Source organism: Trachypithecus francoisi, unplaced genomic scaffold, assembly GCF_009764315.1.
Source record: "Trachypithecus francoisi isolate TF-2019V2 unplaced genomic scaffold, Tfra_2.0 Lachesis_group1, whole genome shotgun sequence".
NCBI classification, from domain to species: Eukaryota; Metazoa; Chordata; class Mammalia; order Primates; family Cercopithecidae; genus Trachypithecus; species Trachypithecus francoisi.
The window spans coordinates 2,504,845-2,521,270 of NW_022681454.1; the positions used below are offsets into that span (position 1 = coordinate 2,504,845).

The 16,426-nt window shown below is 56.2% G+C and overlaps 1 protein-coding gene across 2 annotated transcripts in view; it reads left to right on the forward strand.

Annotated features, from left to right (window-relative positions):
- The window catches only part of CFAP99 (cilia and flagella associated protein 99), a 46,100-nt gene that overhangs the window by 16,945 nt on the left and 12,729 nt on the right, over positions 1–16,426 (forward strand). Inside the window, exons 3-11 of one of the 2 annotated variants that reach the window (XM_033213501.1) lie at positions 1,353–1,497; positions 2,550–2,644; positions 6,765–6,877; positions 8,789–8,966; positions 13,603–13,683; positions 13,867–13,938; positions 14,877–14,948; positions 15,333–15,421; positions 16,176–16,380. In XM_033213501.1, coding sequence (XP_033069392.1) covers positions 1,353–1,497; positions 2,550–2,644; positions 6,765–6,877; positions 8,789–8,966; positions 13,603–13,683; positions 13,867–13,938; positions 14,877–14,948; positions 15,333–15,421; positions 16,176–16,380 — 1,050 coding nt within the window. The remainder of the gene's footprint in view (positions 1–1,352; positions 1,498–2,549; positions 2,645–6,764; positions 6,878–8,788; positions 8,967–13,602; positions 13,684–13,866; positions 13,939–14,876; positions 14,949–15,332; positions 15,422–16,175; positions 16,381–16,426) is intronic. The other variant, XM_033213502.1, reaches the window with a different exon arrangement.

The following is a 16,426-nucleotide window of genomic DNA, read 5'->3' on the forward strand; positions in this document are numbered from 1 at the left end:
AGCCCCTGCACTGCAAGGGTGACACTAGAAGGGGGTGGAAATGGCCCTATTTGCAGGGCAGTACCCAATATGTTCTCGTTCACATGTGCGGAAACCGAGGCCCCGCAAGGTCATGTGGCATGTCCAGAATGCTTCAGGTTAGCTCGTTACCCTGTTGTTATCTTAGCGTAAAAGCAACTGAAGGCCTGGAGGGGGGTGGCTCACACCTGTAATTCCAGCACTTTGGGAGGCAGGCGAATCACATGAGGTCAGGAATTTGAGATCAGCCTGGCCAAAATGGTGAAACCCCATCCCTACTAAAAAGACAAAAAATTAGCCGGGCGTGGGTGGCTGCAGTCTGTAGTCCCAGCTACTCGGGAGGCTGAGGCAGGAAAATTGCTTGAACCCGGGAGGTGAAGGTTGCAGCAAGCTGAGATGGCGCCACTGCACTCCAGCCTGGGCAACAGAGCAAGACTCCATCTCAAAAAAAAAAAAAAAAAGCAACTGAAGAAATCACAAAGGAAAAGATAGATTTGATCTAAAATAAAAGTAAAATTCCAGCCTGGTGCGGTAGCTCATGCCTGTAATCCCAGCACTTTGGGAGACCAATGTGGGCAGATCGTGAGGTGAGGAGATCAAGACCATCCTGGCTAACAGGGCGAAACCCCATCTCTACAAAAAATACAAAAAATTAGCTGGGCGTGGCAGTGTGTGTCTGTAGTCCCAGCTACTCGGGAGGCTGAGGCAGGAGGATGGCATGAACCCGGGAGGCAGAGCTTGCAGTGAGCCAAGATCATGCCACTGCACCCCAGCCTGGGTGACAGAGAGAGACCCGTCTTGGGGAAAAAAAAAAAAGAAAATGTTTACTGTGGTAAAATACACATGACATAAAAGGTACCACTGTAGCCATTTTTCAGTGTAGAGTTCCCTGGGGTTAGGCACGTTCCCACTGTTGTGCATCCATCACTGCCCTCTGTCTGCAGAAGCTTTTCACCTGAGCAAACGGAAGCTCTGTCTGCATTAGGCGACTCTCATGCCTGCCGGCCCCTGGCGCCCTCTGCTCTGCCTTGACGCGGTGGCCTGTTCTCATTAGCTGGAACCTCACAGTACTTGTCCCTTGTGTCATTCCTTGCACTGCCTCATCGTCTTTGTTTATTTCTGTCTCTGCCCCTACCTCACCTCGCCAACGCAGGAGAATCTGGGGACCAGTCCCTGAGTGGGGAGGCACTGCCAGCTGCCCTGGGGGCCCGACTAACTGGCCCTTAGCAGCCCTGGGGCCACTCCACCCCTACCTTTGCCCAAGTTTCCCACCCCCACCGCTGCCCTCTCCTCCTGGCCCAGCCAGGGCCCCCCACCGGCTATTTCTCTTTCAGGTTCTGAGTCCCCAGACACAGAGCTTTGTTTTGGAGGTGCTGTCTGGGTGCCTTGAGTACCGGAAGCTGCTGACCATCGTGGTGGATGCCTTCTACGTGGAGGATGGCCGACTCTGCCTGCGGGTTGACCACAGCCGCTTCGTGGGTACGTGCCCGACTGGTCCCCAGGGCCAGGCCACAGAGACCGTTCACTCAGGCTCTCTGCGGAAAGGTCTGGCAGGCAGACGGTGGGCGGACAGGGCCAGCTCCTCGTTCCTGCCCTTGCGCTAGAGACTTCCTGGCCCCTCGCCTCATTTGGTCCTCACGGGGCAGACCAGGACCTTGGAGACAGGGAACTAATGCCCCAGGGCAGACGGACCTGGCTCCGCCACCCCAGTTTAGGGCATCCAGCTCCCAAAGGCAGCCTGGACAACACAAGTGCCTTCTGTAGGCTGACCCCTAGCCACCACTGACCCCGAGGCCTGTGGACAAGATGGACCCTGTGGCTGCAGTCTGGACAGTCCTACAGGGGATTAAATACAAGAGACTCGCTGCCTGGGCTTCCTGTAGCCTCTGACAGCTGTCTGCTTTCATGGGGCAGGACGACCATTGCAAGCCAGGTGACCCGTGCTGCTCGGGGGAGATCAGGGCAGCGCTGAGACCCTGCACAGGGTCTTGCTGCCCCTGTCCAGGAGGGGAGAGGAGTGGGGTGAGCACTGTAGGGTACTGGGAAACTGAGCTGAGCTGCTGGTGCCAGTCCTGAGCTAGGCTCCTGTCCCCGACCCCTTGCCACCCAGCTGGAGCCTTATGATGGGCAGTGCATCTAGGCTGCAGGCTAGGGGCCTGTTACAGTTCCTGCCTTGGAGGAAACTTGGGCCCAGGTTTATTCACGTTCTAGCTGGCTTGAGGTGACGACTGAGCTGCTCAGCATTGACAAACAAGTCCAAAATGATTTCACTTTTACCTGGGGAGCCTTTGCAAATTCTGAGAACTTATCAGATGGGATTATTTGACGAAGTGCTTTGAAACCACAAATGCATTGCACTCTAAGACAATGTTGTTTGTGGTCGCTTATCATTTTCAGGTGGGCGCTAGAGGGGTGGAGGTTTTCCTGTGGCTGTGTGCCCTGACATGGTGGAGGCCTTGGGCTCCAGTCCCACCGTGCCCCTGGTACCCCTGTGATGTCCCTTAGCCTCTGACAGGCCCCCTGTTTTCTAGTGATCTGCTACCTAGCCACATTCCTGCTGGAGGAACTCGGCTTCCAGCTGTTCTGTAACATCATCAAGTCCCAACCTGTGGATAAGATGTGCAAGGTGAACCGCCGCTACCTGCCCACCAGGCCACAAGGCCCACGGGTGAGGTCCATCTGATCCTCGCCCACCTTTCACCATTCTAGTTGGTTTTAATGAAAGAAACTGGTGGTTTTCTTTTGTATTTCAAAGAAGTAGCAAGCCAGTCATGCTGGTGCCTGTCTATAGTCCCACCTGCTCGGGAGGCTGAAGCGGGAGGATCACTTGAGTCCAGGAGTTTGAGGCTGCAATGAGCAATGATTGAACCACAGCACTTGGGCCTGGGTGACAGAGCAAGACCTTGTCTCTAAAAATCAAAGAAACAACACCACCAAAAAAAACCCAATGCACACCGACTAGTGCGGGCAAATGCGCTGCTTTTTTTTTTTTTTTTTTTTGAGACGGAGTCTCGCTCTGTCGCCCAGGCTGGAGTGCAGTGGCCGGATCTCAGCTCACTGCAAGCCCCGCCTCCTGGGTTTACGCCATTCTCCTGCCTCAGCCTCCCGAGTAGCTGGGACTACAGGCGCCCGCCACCTCGCCCGGCTAGTTTTTTTGTATTTTTTAGTAGAGACGGGGTTTCACCGTGTTAGCCAGGATGGTCTCGATCTCCTGACCTCGTGATCCGCCCGTCTCGGCCTCCCAAAGTGCTGGGATTACAGGCTTGAGCCACCGTGCCCGGCCGGCTTTTATCCTGGGGAAATCCGATTCCGCTCCTGGGGGGCTTCTTCTGACTTGTAACAGGCCCAGAACAGCCTCTCCTCCCTGTGCAGCTCCAGGGGTCCCAGGAAATTGGTTCAGGGTCAGTTCTGAGGATTGGCACCCCAAGGGGGAGCCTGCAGGAGCCCATGCCCCTGACTGCCTGGGGCCACTTGCGTGGGAAGCTGGCACACACAGGCCTCTGGACCGTAACGTCTGGGCCTGGGCCTGCTGCTCATGCTGGCTGCTGCCCACTCCCACTGACCGCCAGGTTTCCCTGGACACTCATCGTGCCTGTTCTTGCTTCATTCTTACAATGACCCAGTGAGGTTGCTCCTACGTGGTACTCATCCCAGGGTTGCAGAAACTGGGGCACAGAGAGGATAAGTAATTTGCCCAACATCACACAGCAAGAGGGTAGCACAGCCAATTCTCAGACTAGGCTTTTAGCCACTGGCTTGCTCCTCCTTACTCTGCGTAGTGGGGACGGTTTCAGCTGAGGAGAGCCACTCCCTGGAGAAGAGAGTGGGAAAGCCCCTGGGCCCAGACCTTCAAGGTCTCTCTTGAAGGAAGCAGCTAGTTCTTCAGGGGGTGTTCCAAGCCTGGAGAAGTGGGAGAGACCTGGAGTGGCAGAGCCCATCAGGATTGCAGCCCCAGAGGTCTGGGACCGGCGGCTCACAAAGTGCCTCGGCCACCTAACAGGTGAAGGGAGGGAGAGTGCAGCCCCGAGCCAGCACTGTATACGTCAATGACATGTTTTCCATCTACATGGAAATGTAAGTCATTCATGACGCATACAAATTTGTATAGTTAGCTTAAGCAAGGTCTTCATTTTAATGAAAAAGCAGCAAAACTGATGGCATTTTCTGGGAGATACCTGGAGACTGAGCTGCGACCAGCTTCCCTGGAAACCAGAAACCAAACCCTGGAAACAAGCAGGCACTGATGTCTGCTCTTCTATTACAATCTTGATGCTCTTTTTTTTTTTTTTTTTTTTTAAGATGGGGTCTCGCTCTGTCGCCCAGGCTGGAGTGCAGTGGTGCGATCTCGGCTCACTGCAGCCTCTGCCTCCTGGGTTCAAGTGATTCTCCTGCCTCAGCCTCCCAAGTAGCTGGGATTACAGGCATGTGCCACCACGCCTGGCTAATTTTTGTGTTTTAGTAGAGACAGGGTTTCACCATGTGGGCCAGGCTGGTCTCAAACTCCTGACATCAGGTGACCCGCCTGCCTCAGCCTCCCAAAGTGCTGGGATTACAGGCGTGAGCCACCGTGCCCAGCTTATCTTGACATTCTTAATAATTGCTGAATAGGCGAGGCATGGTGGCTTATGCCTATAATCCCAAAACTTTGGGAAAAAAAAAATGGGATTTTTGTTTTTGTTTTTGTTTTTGTTTTTTGAGACGCAGTCTCACTCTGTCACCCAGGCTGGAGTGCAGTGGTGCGATCTCGGCTCACTCAAGCTCTGCCTCCTGGATTCATGCCATTCTCCTGCCACAGCCTCCCAAGTAGCTGGGACTACAGGTGCCCGCCACCACACCTGGCTAATTTTTTTGTATTTTTAGTAGAGACAGGGTTTCACCACGTTAGCCAGGATGGTCTTGATCTCCTGACCTCGTGATCCACCCGTCTTGGCCTCCCAAAGTGCTGGGATTACAGGCGTGAGCCTCCGTGTCCGGCCAAATTTTTTTTTAAATTAGCCTGGCATGGTGGTGCTTACCTGTAATTCCAACCACTCAAGAGGTTGAAACAGGAGGATCACTTGAGCCCAGGAATTTGAGGCTGCAATGAGCCGTGATTGTGCCACTGCACTCCAGCCTGGGTGACAGAGCAAGACCCCCTCCTAAACGATGATAATAATTATTATTATTATTGAGGCTGGGTGCGGTAATCCCAGCACTTTGGGAGGCTGAAGTGGGTAGATCACTTGAGGTCAGGAGTTCAAGACCAGCCTGACCAACATGGTGAAACACCGTCTCTATTAAAAATAGAAAAAAATTAGCTGGTCGTGGTGGCACACGCCTATAATCCCAGCTACTCAGGAGGCTGAGGCAGGAGAATCACTTGAACCTGGGAGGCAGAGGTTGCAATGAGCTGAGATTGCACCACTGCACTCCAGCCTGGGTGACAGAGCGAGACCCCGACTTAAAAAAAAAAAGAAAAAAAATTACTGAACAAAGATCCATGTTTTGTCTTGCCCTGGGTCCCACAGTGGTGGAAGTGACCCTGGATCAATCTCAGCCTGCAGAGCCCCCAAAGCACCAGCCCAGGACAGAGTGCTCAGGGGCTGCTGCAGAGACTCCCTAGGAATTCAGGGCGCTGGCCGCACAGCACCCTTGGGCCCAGGGTGGTGCCCCCAACACTGGTGCCTGTGTACTTACCAGCTGAGAGAGCCTCTGGAGGCAGGTCCATGGGAACAGCCCACATACATCCCCAAGGGAAATGCCTGAGGGACTGCCTCCCTCCATCCCACACCCCATGCCCCGCTGGGCCATGCCCATCCCATTGAGGTCCTTCTTCCTACCTTGGGGCTCCAGGAAGAGGCCAGCCTGGGCCTTGAAGAAGGAGAGCAAGCTACTGGGATGCCACCCTGTGGGCTCTCCAGAGAAGCCCCTGGGCCACACCTTGGGTGCTGTCACCACCATGGTCAGGAGTGGTGGGCAGTGACACGGTGTGGCTCCCAAGAGGTAGCATTCCTCACTCTGCAGGGAGTAGCCCTGAGACACCTGTGGGGGCTGATGGCCCCGCTGGCTCCAGGGAATCCACCAACTGGCAGAGGGGGATTCAGACCCACTGCAAAGCCCCACCCCAACTCCAGCAGGTTCTGGGTACGGCTGCCCCACCACACCCCAGGGAGGATGGGGGCCTCAATACAGGGCTGTGTCCTGGTGGCAGCAGGCCAGCTGAGACGCTGAGTGTGGGGATGGGGTTTGGAGATGGATTGGGTGGGGGCAGGGACCAGTGCTGAGTCTGGGGCCGTCACCATGGAGCCCCAGACCCTCAGCTCCCCATCCAGCTGGCTTTCAGGAAGCTGACTGGACAAGGCCCTCCAAGCTGAGGATGTGCTGCCAGCTTCTCAGGCACCCCTTTCCCCATGGCAGCCCACCCAGGGACCCCAGGGGCTGTGCTCCTACCAGCTGGAAGGGGAGCCAAGGTCCAGGCCTCCAGCACCAGCACCAGCACCGCGCATCAGAGCGCCAGGAGAGTTCCCTGGTGACAGTCTCAGAAGCACACCCTGCACGGTGGCCTTGGGGGGAGGGAGCCACTGGGGGTGCTGGGGGCCTCGGGGGCAGGGAGCTCACTGGGGGTGCTGGGGGCCTCGGGGGCAGGGAGCTCACTGGGGGTGCTGGGGGCCTCGGGGGCAGGGAGTTCACTGGGGGTGCTGGGGGCTTTGCCTGGTGAGGGGTTGGGCCCACAGCTCTGGCCCCGTGACAGCCCCGCTCCACCCCAGTTCCTCAGGTTCTTCTTCAACCCCGTGCACCTGTGCTCGTGGATCAAGGACGAGTGGAGCCTCATCTACGAGCCAGCCCACGTGAAGGAGAACTGGATCGACCCCCTGATGAGGTGGGCTGGACGGGGTGCTCTGGGGGCCCTGATGGCATCTGTACCCCACTCCAGGTGCCTCCACGGGCACAGGAGCTCCACGTTCCCCTTCCTGCTCCCAGAAGCTCTACGAGTGTCAGTAATCACTCCGTGTTGGAATGAGAGCTTTGGAGAAGCCCCAAGTCCCAGGCTGGCCCCACAGCCTCGGGGGGAGGAATGGCCATGGATCAGCTGCCCACCCCCAGCCTGGGCTCCCTCCATGCCAGGCAGCTGACACGTGGTGGGTGGCTGAAGGCCATTTCAGGACTGGCTGAGTGAATGGGGCAGAGCTGACCCTTCTGCGCTGGGGCCTACGTGCTGGCTGGGGCTGCGTTGGTGGCTCTAGTCCTGTGGGGACCCTGCAGGGCCCTTGGCCTCTCTGCAGATCCCAAGAGTGCAGAGTAGGGGTGGGGGTGGAGGGAGCTGAGGAAGCCACAGATCAGTTCCTGGTGGATTCTGGGGTCCAGATCTTTCTCAGGGTCCCCAGGGCTGCGTCCAGGCCGCTGCCCTCATGCTGCCCTTGCCGCCTTCTCCTGCCTCCCCAGCAGGCCTGGGGCAAACTCCAGGGCAGGCCAGAACCCCACGCAGAGGGGTCAGCACAGTCACTAGGGCCCTGCTTTGTGCTCCATGGAGAGGCCTGCTGGGGCCTGGGTACAGCTGAGGGGCCCCCTGGTTTTTTCCCTTCTGATAGGACTGAGGGGAGCCACTTTGTCTTCCTAAGGACACACAGACAGACTGTTTTGGCACAAGCAGACCACTTAGGTGCCCGCTGGGTGCAGAAGACCTGGAGGCACAGGGGAGATGGAAGCCCTTCCTGTGGGGAGAGGAGGCCCTGGAGATGTTCCTTTACCAAGGGGAAATCCTCAGTCCCAGCCAGCCCACTCCTGGCAATCAAGATAAACCTCCAAAGGAAGGAGTAGGAGCAGCCCTGCCGGTGCCCCTACCTTGTGCCCCAGGCTGGACTCACTGCCCACTCAGGGGCCCCCATGGCCTGGGCCTGCAGGGTTGCCTCTGGGAAGCTGCTCAGCTCAGTTCCCATGAGCCCCTCTTCCTGCAGCACCCCTAGTCGGCTTCCTCTGCCTGCTCTAGGACCAGCCCCATCACAAACCTCCTGCCCCTCTCCCCCACCTGCCTCAAGCTGGGAGCACTGGGGCCTGGCCCTGGAGAGGCCCCCAAGACCCCACTTGCTATGGGCCCTGGACCATGGCTCTTAAGGTGAGGCAGGAGCTATTTCAAGCCATGCCCTCTGCCGCCTGGGAGCCCACATGAGAGGACACTTGATAGGCTGGTGATGGCAGGCTGTGCCCATGCAGGGTATGGGACATGGAAGGGGGAGCCCCAGACTTGGGCGGCCTGGCAAGGCCCTTCCCAAACCCCTGCTCCAGAGCACCCCCACTCAGAGGCTGTACCAAGTACAACTGGGCTCCTGCCCCGCCTGACTCCACAGCTCCACTTCTAGGAGTCACCAACAGTGTAGTTCCAGAATGTTCCTTTCCAATCAGCTTCTTTTTCCACTGCTGGCTTCCATCTGCTCTGGCCCAGATTGGCATCCTGAGTCCTGGCGACTGCTTGTCCTCAGAGCCCTTGGATTCCTGCAGCAGGGCTGTGCCTGTCCTCCCAGCTCCCCACTCACCAGCATGGCCCAGTGCCTCTGGGCCTGTTTCCTGTATCTGTACAAGAGGACTGCGTCTGTATATGTTTCAGGGGTGTGGTTGACAGTGTGTGTGCCTACAAGTGGAAGGCACTTCGCGAAGTGAGGCCATCCACCCCACTATCACCTCCACCCCAAGGTGGATCCAATCGCCTGGGGAGCCTTTTGGATCCTAAAGGCCATCGCCTTATTGAATAGCGTACGGAGTGACCATAAGAGGCGTTTCCACTTTTGCCTTCCAGATGGCAGCCAAAGGTCCAGGAGCTGATCAGCCACCTGGAGGGCATGTCTGCCAGTCAGTCCTCTCCTTTAAAGACCAAGGCCAAGGTCACAGAGCCCAAGGAATTCAACCTGACTGCCCCCAGGCCTCGCACCATTCCAGCGCCTGAGCCAGTCCCGGTCGTGGCCAAGCCGAGACCAGTGAGTGTGGGCATTCTCAGTGGGCACCAGCTTGCAGGCATTAGGGTGGCCAGGCTGGGAGAGTGGACTGTGTGGGCCTGTGGGAGACTGGGCTCCCCGCAGGGCTGAGGGTGCACTGGACTAGACCAGGAACACTAACTGACCCCACCCCACCCCCACTCCCCACAGAGAGGGAAGCCCAGCTGACCCGGAAACCACCCGGTGGGCTGCCACACTCTACACACTGTGGTCCTCTAAGTAGGTGTTGAGTGGAGCTGTCAGGCCATAGGGCTCCGACCTGTCTGGAGTTGGAGCTTAGAGCCCACTTTTAACTCTGGCGTAATGCAACACCCCCTCTCCATTAAGTATGACACGTAGATGACAGCATACTCTTTGGGCAGGCCTAGAGACTCTTCCTCTCTTTTCCTCCCCCCACTGCTGACTTATCAGTCAGGATGCTTTGTATTGCAAATAACAGAAAAATGCAGCTCAAACTGGCTTAGACAATAGAGCACGGGCTCTACTGAGTGAAGTAGGACAGGCTTCAGGCATACGTGACCAGGGTTCCAGCTCTGCTTCTCTGTGGCTCTCTGTCCTAGTCTCCTCTCTAAGTCTAATTCATCTTTGGGCTAACTTCCCTGATTATAGCAAAATATCCTCATTTGCCACCACCTATACCATCCAGGGCATGAGAGGACACCTGGGGCCAAGATTTCTTTGGAAAAGTCTGACTGGACCAGCTTAGGTCTCATGCCTGCCTTGAATTGATCACTGTGATCGGGAATATAATGTCCTGACTGGTCATGGGCTCTACCCCAAGCAATGGACTGAGCTTCCCAGAACCAACAGGTTCTGCAACAGGACTAAGGGACGTATGTGAGGGGCAGGGGATGGTGCTGGGAGGCCCCAGAGTCCTGCCCCACTTCCGCTATCCTTCAGGTCTCATTCAAATCCCTCTTCCCAGAGAGGCTTTTCATGAATGCCTCAAACATGTCAGGTCCTTCACTTAGTTTCCTTCTCACTGATCCTGGCTCCTTTTCTTCACAGAATTGGAGTTTAGAGTTGTTTAGTAATTTGTGGACCTGCCTATTGTCTGCCTCCTCCAGCAGACATCATCCATCTTATTTGTCCCATATTCTTTTTATTATTATTATTATTATTATTATCATTATTATTATTTGAGACAGAGTCTCGCTGTCACCCAGGCTGGAGTGCAGTGGCGCGATCTTGGCTCACTGCAACCTCTGCCTCCTGGGTTTAAGTGATTCTCCTGCTTCAGCCTCCCGAGTAGCTGGGATTACAGGTACTGGCCACCACGCCTGCTCATTTTTATATTTTTAGTAGAATTAGGGTTTTGTCACGTTGGCCGGGCTAGTCTCTAACTGACCTCAGGTGATTCACCCACCTCAGCCTCCCAAAGTGCTGGGATTACAGGTGTAAGCACCTGGCCATTATTTCTCCCATATTCTCAATGCCTATCCTAGTCATGGCTCAAAGCAGAACCTCAGTAAATATCTGTTGGATGGATGGGTAGATGGATGGGTGGATGGATGCATGGATGAATGGATGGACTATCGGATGGTAGATGGATGGGTGGATGGATGGATAGATGGATGGATGGATGATTGGATGGGTGAATGGATAGATGGATGATTGGATGGAAGAATGGATGGGTGGATGAATGATCAAATGGATGGATGGGTACATGGGTGAGTGGGTGGATGGATGTCAGATGGATGGATGAAGAGATCACCAGGTAGATGGATAAATGAGTAGATGGATGGGTGGGTGAATGAATGGAGGGATGCGTAGATGGATGGATGGATGGTTGGATGCATGGAAAGATAAGTTGATGGATAGATGGATAGTCAGATGGAAGGATGGGTGGGTGGATGGATGGAGATCAGATGGATGGATGGATGATAGATGGTGAATGGATGGATAGATAGATGGTCAGATGGGTAGGTGGATAAACAGATGGGTGAGTAGATGGATGGGTGAGTGAATGAATGAGTTGGTAGATGGATGGATGAACGGAAGGATAAGTGGATGGATAGATAGATGACTGGATGGATGGGTGGATGGATGGATGGATGGATGGACACATGGAAGGATAAGTGAATGAATGTATGGATAGATGCATGCATGGAAGGATAAGTGGATGGATGGATGGATGGATGGATGGATGATTGGACGATTGGATGGATGATTGGATAGGTGATCAAATGGTTGGGTGGGTGGGTGGGTCAGTGAATGGGTGATCAGGTGGATGGATAGATGATCAAATGGATGAATGGATGAGTAGATGAATGGGTAAGTAAATGAATGGATGGGTGGGTAGATAGATGGATGAATGGGTAGATGGACAGATGGATGGACAGATGGGTGGATGGATGATTAGATGAGTTTATGGGTGGATGAATGGATGAACACATGGGTGGGTAGATGAATGAGTGGGTGAATGAATGGATGGGTGGGTAGATGGATGGATGGATGGATTGGATGACTGGATGGATAATTAAATGGTTGGATGGGTGGGTAGGTGAGTGAATGGATGACCAGATGGATGGATAAATGATCAAATGGATGAATGGGTGATTAGATGGATAAGCAGATGGGTGGGTAGGTGAATTAATGGATGGGTGGGTAGATGGATGGATGGATGCATGATTAGATTATGAATAGATAGATGAATGATCACATGGGTGAGTAGATGAATGAGTGGGTGAATGAATGGATGGGTGGGTGGATGGATGGATGAATGGATGGATGGATGGATGGATGGATGGATGGATGGATTGTTGGCTTTATGAAGGATAAGTAGATGGATGGATGAGTGGGTGGATGGATGGATGGATGGATGGAGGGAGGGATGGATAGATGGACAGACAGATGGATGGGTGGGTGAGTGAGTGGGTGGGTGGATGATCAGATGGACGGATGATTAGATGGAGGTGGATGAAGGATGGATGATCAGAGACCTTGTTGCTGAGCAATCTCGCAGTTGCCCCATCTGTATAATCTTCAGCTTTTTTGACCCAATCTCCTCAGGGCTCAGTGTGTTTGTCTCAGGTCATGCTGCCAGCTTCATCTCTCTCCTCTCTCTCTCTCTCTCTGTCTCTCTCTCTCTGTCTCTCTCTCTCTCTCTCTCTCTGCCAGGCACAGCCCCTGCCTGGGCCCCCACCATGCCTTCCCATGCTCTATAGTCGTGTTCTTAGTATAATCTGTGAGATGTTGGTGGACATGTACCTTCTCTGCATCCACAGGGTGGCTGTTCTGAAACTATCCTCTACCCTCCCTACCCTGTCCCACGCCTAAGACATCCTTCCCCTTCAGGGTTGAGGGCCCACTGGAATTCACTCATTCATTCATCCAACAGATAGTTACAGAGTGCCAAGTATATGCCAGGCACTGTGACCTCATGAAGCATGCACTTCAGTGGGGGACACAGACAAAATCAGGATAGGTAAAACATATGTTGTATTAACTGGTGATAAATGCTGAGGAGACAAAAGGATGCAGACAAAGGAGATAAGAAGTGTTGGAGCAGTTGTGATTCTGGATTGTGTGGCCTGGAAAAGCCTCCTGAGAAATGCCATGGAGTAAAAATCCAAAAGTGAGCAAGTCAGCCATGGAGTGTCTCAGGGAAGAGCATCCCGGGCAGGAGCAAGGTGCAGGCAAAGGCCCGGGGGTGGTGCCCACCCTCCCTCAAGTGTTTAAGGGCGGCCAGGAGTGAGGCAGGGAAGAGGGAAGGCGGGATACCAGTCTGATCACACATCCACTGGAGGGAGCAGAGACAGGACACATTGAGGCAGGCTGGCGCCAACACAGGGTCCCTCCAGCTGCTGTGACCAAGGAGGATGGTGAGAGGCAGTTTGTGGAGATGTCTTGAAGCAGGTGCACAGGAGATGAATGTGGGTGTGAGAGACAGGTGACAAGGAGGACTCTGAGGCATGGGTGAGGATTGGACAGCAGTCATGGTCAGTGAGGCTGAGGGAGGGCTGGTTGGAGGAAGATGAGGGTTTCAGATTTGGACGAGTTGATTTTCCATGACTGTTAGATGTGCAGGGGAGAAGGCATGGAGTTAGGAGGGTAGATACAGCAGTCTGGAGCTGGGCCGGCCCCCTCCTGCTCCTCCATGGACACAGCTCCAGCCTTGTTATCGGAGCCTCCTGTGGCTGGACTTGGGGATGTGGTCCAGCCGCCCTGTCCTCTGCAGTGTCCCCTCCCCACAGCTTACTTTGCAGGGGTCCGTGATATTCTCCCAGCCTCTCCTGCCCAGGCAGCCATCTTCTGCCTGTCTCCCAGTGTCAAGGGAGCTGGCTGCCTCCCACTCTTGCTCCTACCCACCCTGGCCATCCCATGCTGGCCGATGGTGCGCCCTCGGTACTGCCGGCTCACGTCTTACCCCACCCACCCCATCCCCGGCCAAGCTCCACACCCCGCGCCAATGACCAGCCTGACCTCCTTCCCTTTACTTCCAACACTGACCCACCAGCACCTAGCAGTGTTAGCTCTAGCCCTGCTTCTCCTCCAGTGCAGGCCGCCACCACCCTCCCCTTCACCTACGTCCACCAAGCTGTCGGCCCTGGCATTTCTGGGCCCCCTTCCACTCGTAGCTGCTGACCACAGGCTCTTCCTCCCACCACTTCAACAGGTCCCCCAGAGCACCTACCAGCCACCCAAGGAGCAGCAGCAGCTGGAGACGGTCAAGAGGCACAACCGCCGAAAGGCCGAGGTGAGCTGTGTGCGACCCCTGCCTTCCTAGAGACCCCATGTGGGGGATGTATGAAGGGAAGGTGGGGTGGGGAGAGGGAGGAGGAGGCAAGAGGGAGAGACTGGGTGGAAGCTTGTCCTCCCATGGCCTGGAGGACACTGGGCAGAGGCTGGTGGAACTGGAGCCGCCATCTCACTGTGGCAGGAGCTGCTGCTGAGGGCAAACATTGAGGAACTGCGCTGCGCCATGCCCAGGTCCTGCGGGGAGCCAGTGCAGGTACCACCCAGCTCTCTCAAGACCCATCATCGAGGTGGCATCTTCTCAAGCCATCAGAAAGTTCCTCCCAACATTATTGCAGTGACCACTTATATAGCCTTTTACCACTGAGGGCCGGGGAGGGGCGGATTCTCAGTAACACTGGGAAAGTGCGCCTTGAGCCCACTGCGGTGTGGCCCCTAAGCAGGTGGGTATAGACACGCACCCACATCCCCTGGGAGGAAGCTCACGGGAAAGCACCTGCAGGTGCTGCCTCTGGGTGTCTCCAGATGTTCTGTGATGAGCATTTCATGCCTCTGTAAGGAAAAACAAACGCAGGTATGTTTGCCAATAAAGAAAAAGCAAAGAGACAAGGACAGGAGAGACTGAGCCTGGCGGGGTTCACTCAGGAGCACGGCCCCACTGGGTGGCAGGGGTCCCACCGTGAGGGCACACCCGGGGTGGGCAGCCCGCATGGTGCATGCCGCGGGGCCGAGTTGGCTGAGTGCTCAGAGGGGTGGCCTTTGCAGCCACTCCACTCACTGCAACTTGCGGTGCCCACCTGGGGTGTGTTGGCAAAGCAGCTGGAGGCTGGGCTGGGAGCAGACAAGCTTGGGGAGAGGCCATGGGGCCAGCCAGACCCCAGCTCTGGGAGTGGCTGAGAATAGAGTCACTGAGCCCTGAGGCCAAGTTGTCCGGACTAGAAACCACTGTTCCCAGGCCCACAGGCCCTGCACCCTCCCTGTTCCAACTTGGGTGAAACCCCAGCAAGGTTTGGGGGGCATTGGAAGACAGAGATGCTGACCTGGGGTAGTGGTAGGGATAGGCAGCTGCGGGGAGGATGAAGAGGAGTGAGCCAGGCCTCCCCAGGGTGCTGGGCCAGCATCCACCTGGTGTGTGTTTGGGGACACCCAACAGGCACAGGTGCCAGGCGGCCAGCTCTGCCCTGACTCCTGCAGGGCTCCAAGCAGCAGCTGCGGCTTCAATTCCCACCCCGAATCCGAAAGACTCCGAAGCTGACCTTCTATAGGGTGAGGGATTCTCCTGGATGGTTGGGCTGCTGTCCCTGGGCACCCACCCCGCCAGACCTTTTCTGTCCCTAGAGGCTCAGATGACCTGAGCTGGGGGACCCAGAGTCCCAAGGACGGCCCCACTCTGGGGGAGAGGGAAGCACCCGGGCAGGGAGTAGGTGGGAAGGGCACCCGGGCAGGGGGTGGGTGTGAAGGGTATGAGGGAAAGGGGTAGGCGTGAAGGGCACGAGGGCAGGGGGGAGGCATGAGGGGCACGAGGGCAGGGCGTAGGTGTGAAGGGCACCCGGGCAGGGGGTAGACGTGAAGGGCATGAGGGCAGGAGGGTCACCTGTTGCTCCCAAAGGTCCCCTCAAGTCCCCACCACAGCCAGTCTCCACTCCACAGCCCGACAACGTCCCAGTCAAGCTGAACACCACAGCCATCCTGCGAGAAGGGGCCTTGTACCAGCGGCAGGTGGAGCAAGAGCTGCAGAGGTGAAGGGTGGCAGGCCCCCCACCTGCCTTCCACAGCATCATCCTTGGGAGCAAAGGCCCAGAGGAGGGGCCTGGGGGCTGGGCAGCTCCGTGGAGAGGGCTCAGGGGTCACAACAGGCTGTGGTCCTGCAGCGCCAGGGGCGACAAGCAGGACTGTGTCAGGGTCACAGGTGCACCTTACAAAGATCATCCCAGCTCATGGAGGGGCATGAATGGGGGTGGAGGAACTTAGCAAAGGCCTGACCCCCCCAAACTTCCCTTGGGGTTACCTCCTCTCTGGACCCCTTCCTGATGCCCCCACCTCCTAGACCACCAGGGCTGCAAACCCCTGTGCTGACCCCACGCAATGTGGTCATGTCTTTCCTTGTCTGCAAGTCAAGCTGTGGGGGGAGCATGGGTGCCTGACCAGATGGTAGAGTGGATGCACAGATGGTGCACAGGGGCAAGGGTGGCCAGGCCAGTGGAGGACAGAAGGTTGATGGATGGACCGATGACGGACACAGGGTTGGTGGGTGGACAGACAGCTGGACACAGTGAGGGTAGACAAACAAGTGGATGAAGGGAGGGGTGGGTGGATGGGGCTGATGGGTGGAAGGTGGGTCGGGGGTAGGAGTAAGGGCAGGCCACGCAGTTGGGGGTCAGGAGTAGCAGCCCACGCCTACATAGCCACTGTCCCCCAGGAAAATCTGTGGCCACCCAGTAGCCTCCATCACGGGAGGAACCCCAAGCTGTGCTTCTGTCCCTCTTTGCCCAGGGTTGATAAGCTTGTGGATGGGGCTGGGGACTTCTCTGAGTTCCTCGAGTGGCAGAAGAAGATGCAGGCAAAGGATCGGGAAGAGCAGCTGGCTGCAAGCGAGTGCCGGCGGTTGCAAGGGAAGCTTAGCCATGAGGAGGCCGTCCTGGCCCGGCAGAGCCTCATGCAGGAGAACAAGCAGAGAGTGGAGCAGCAGAAGGAGCAGGTGGGTGCCATGCAGGGCAGCTGGGCATGGGACAGCCAGCTGAGCT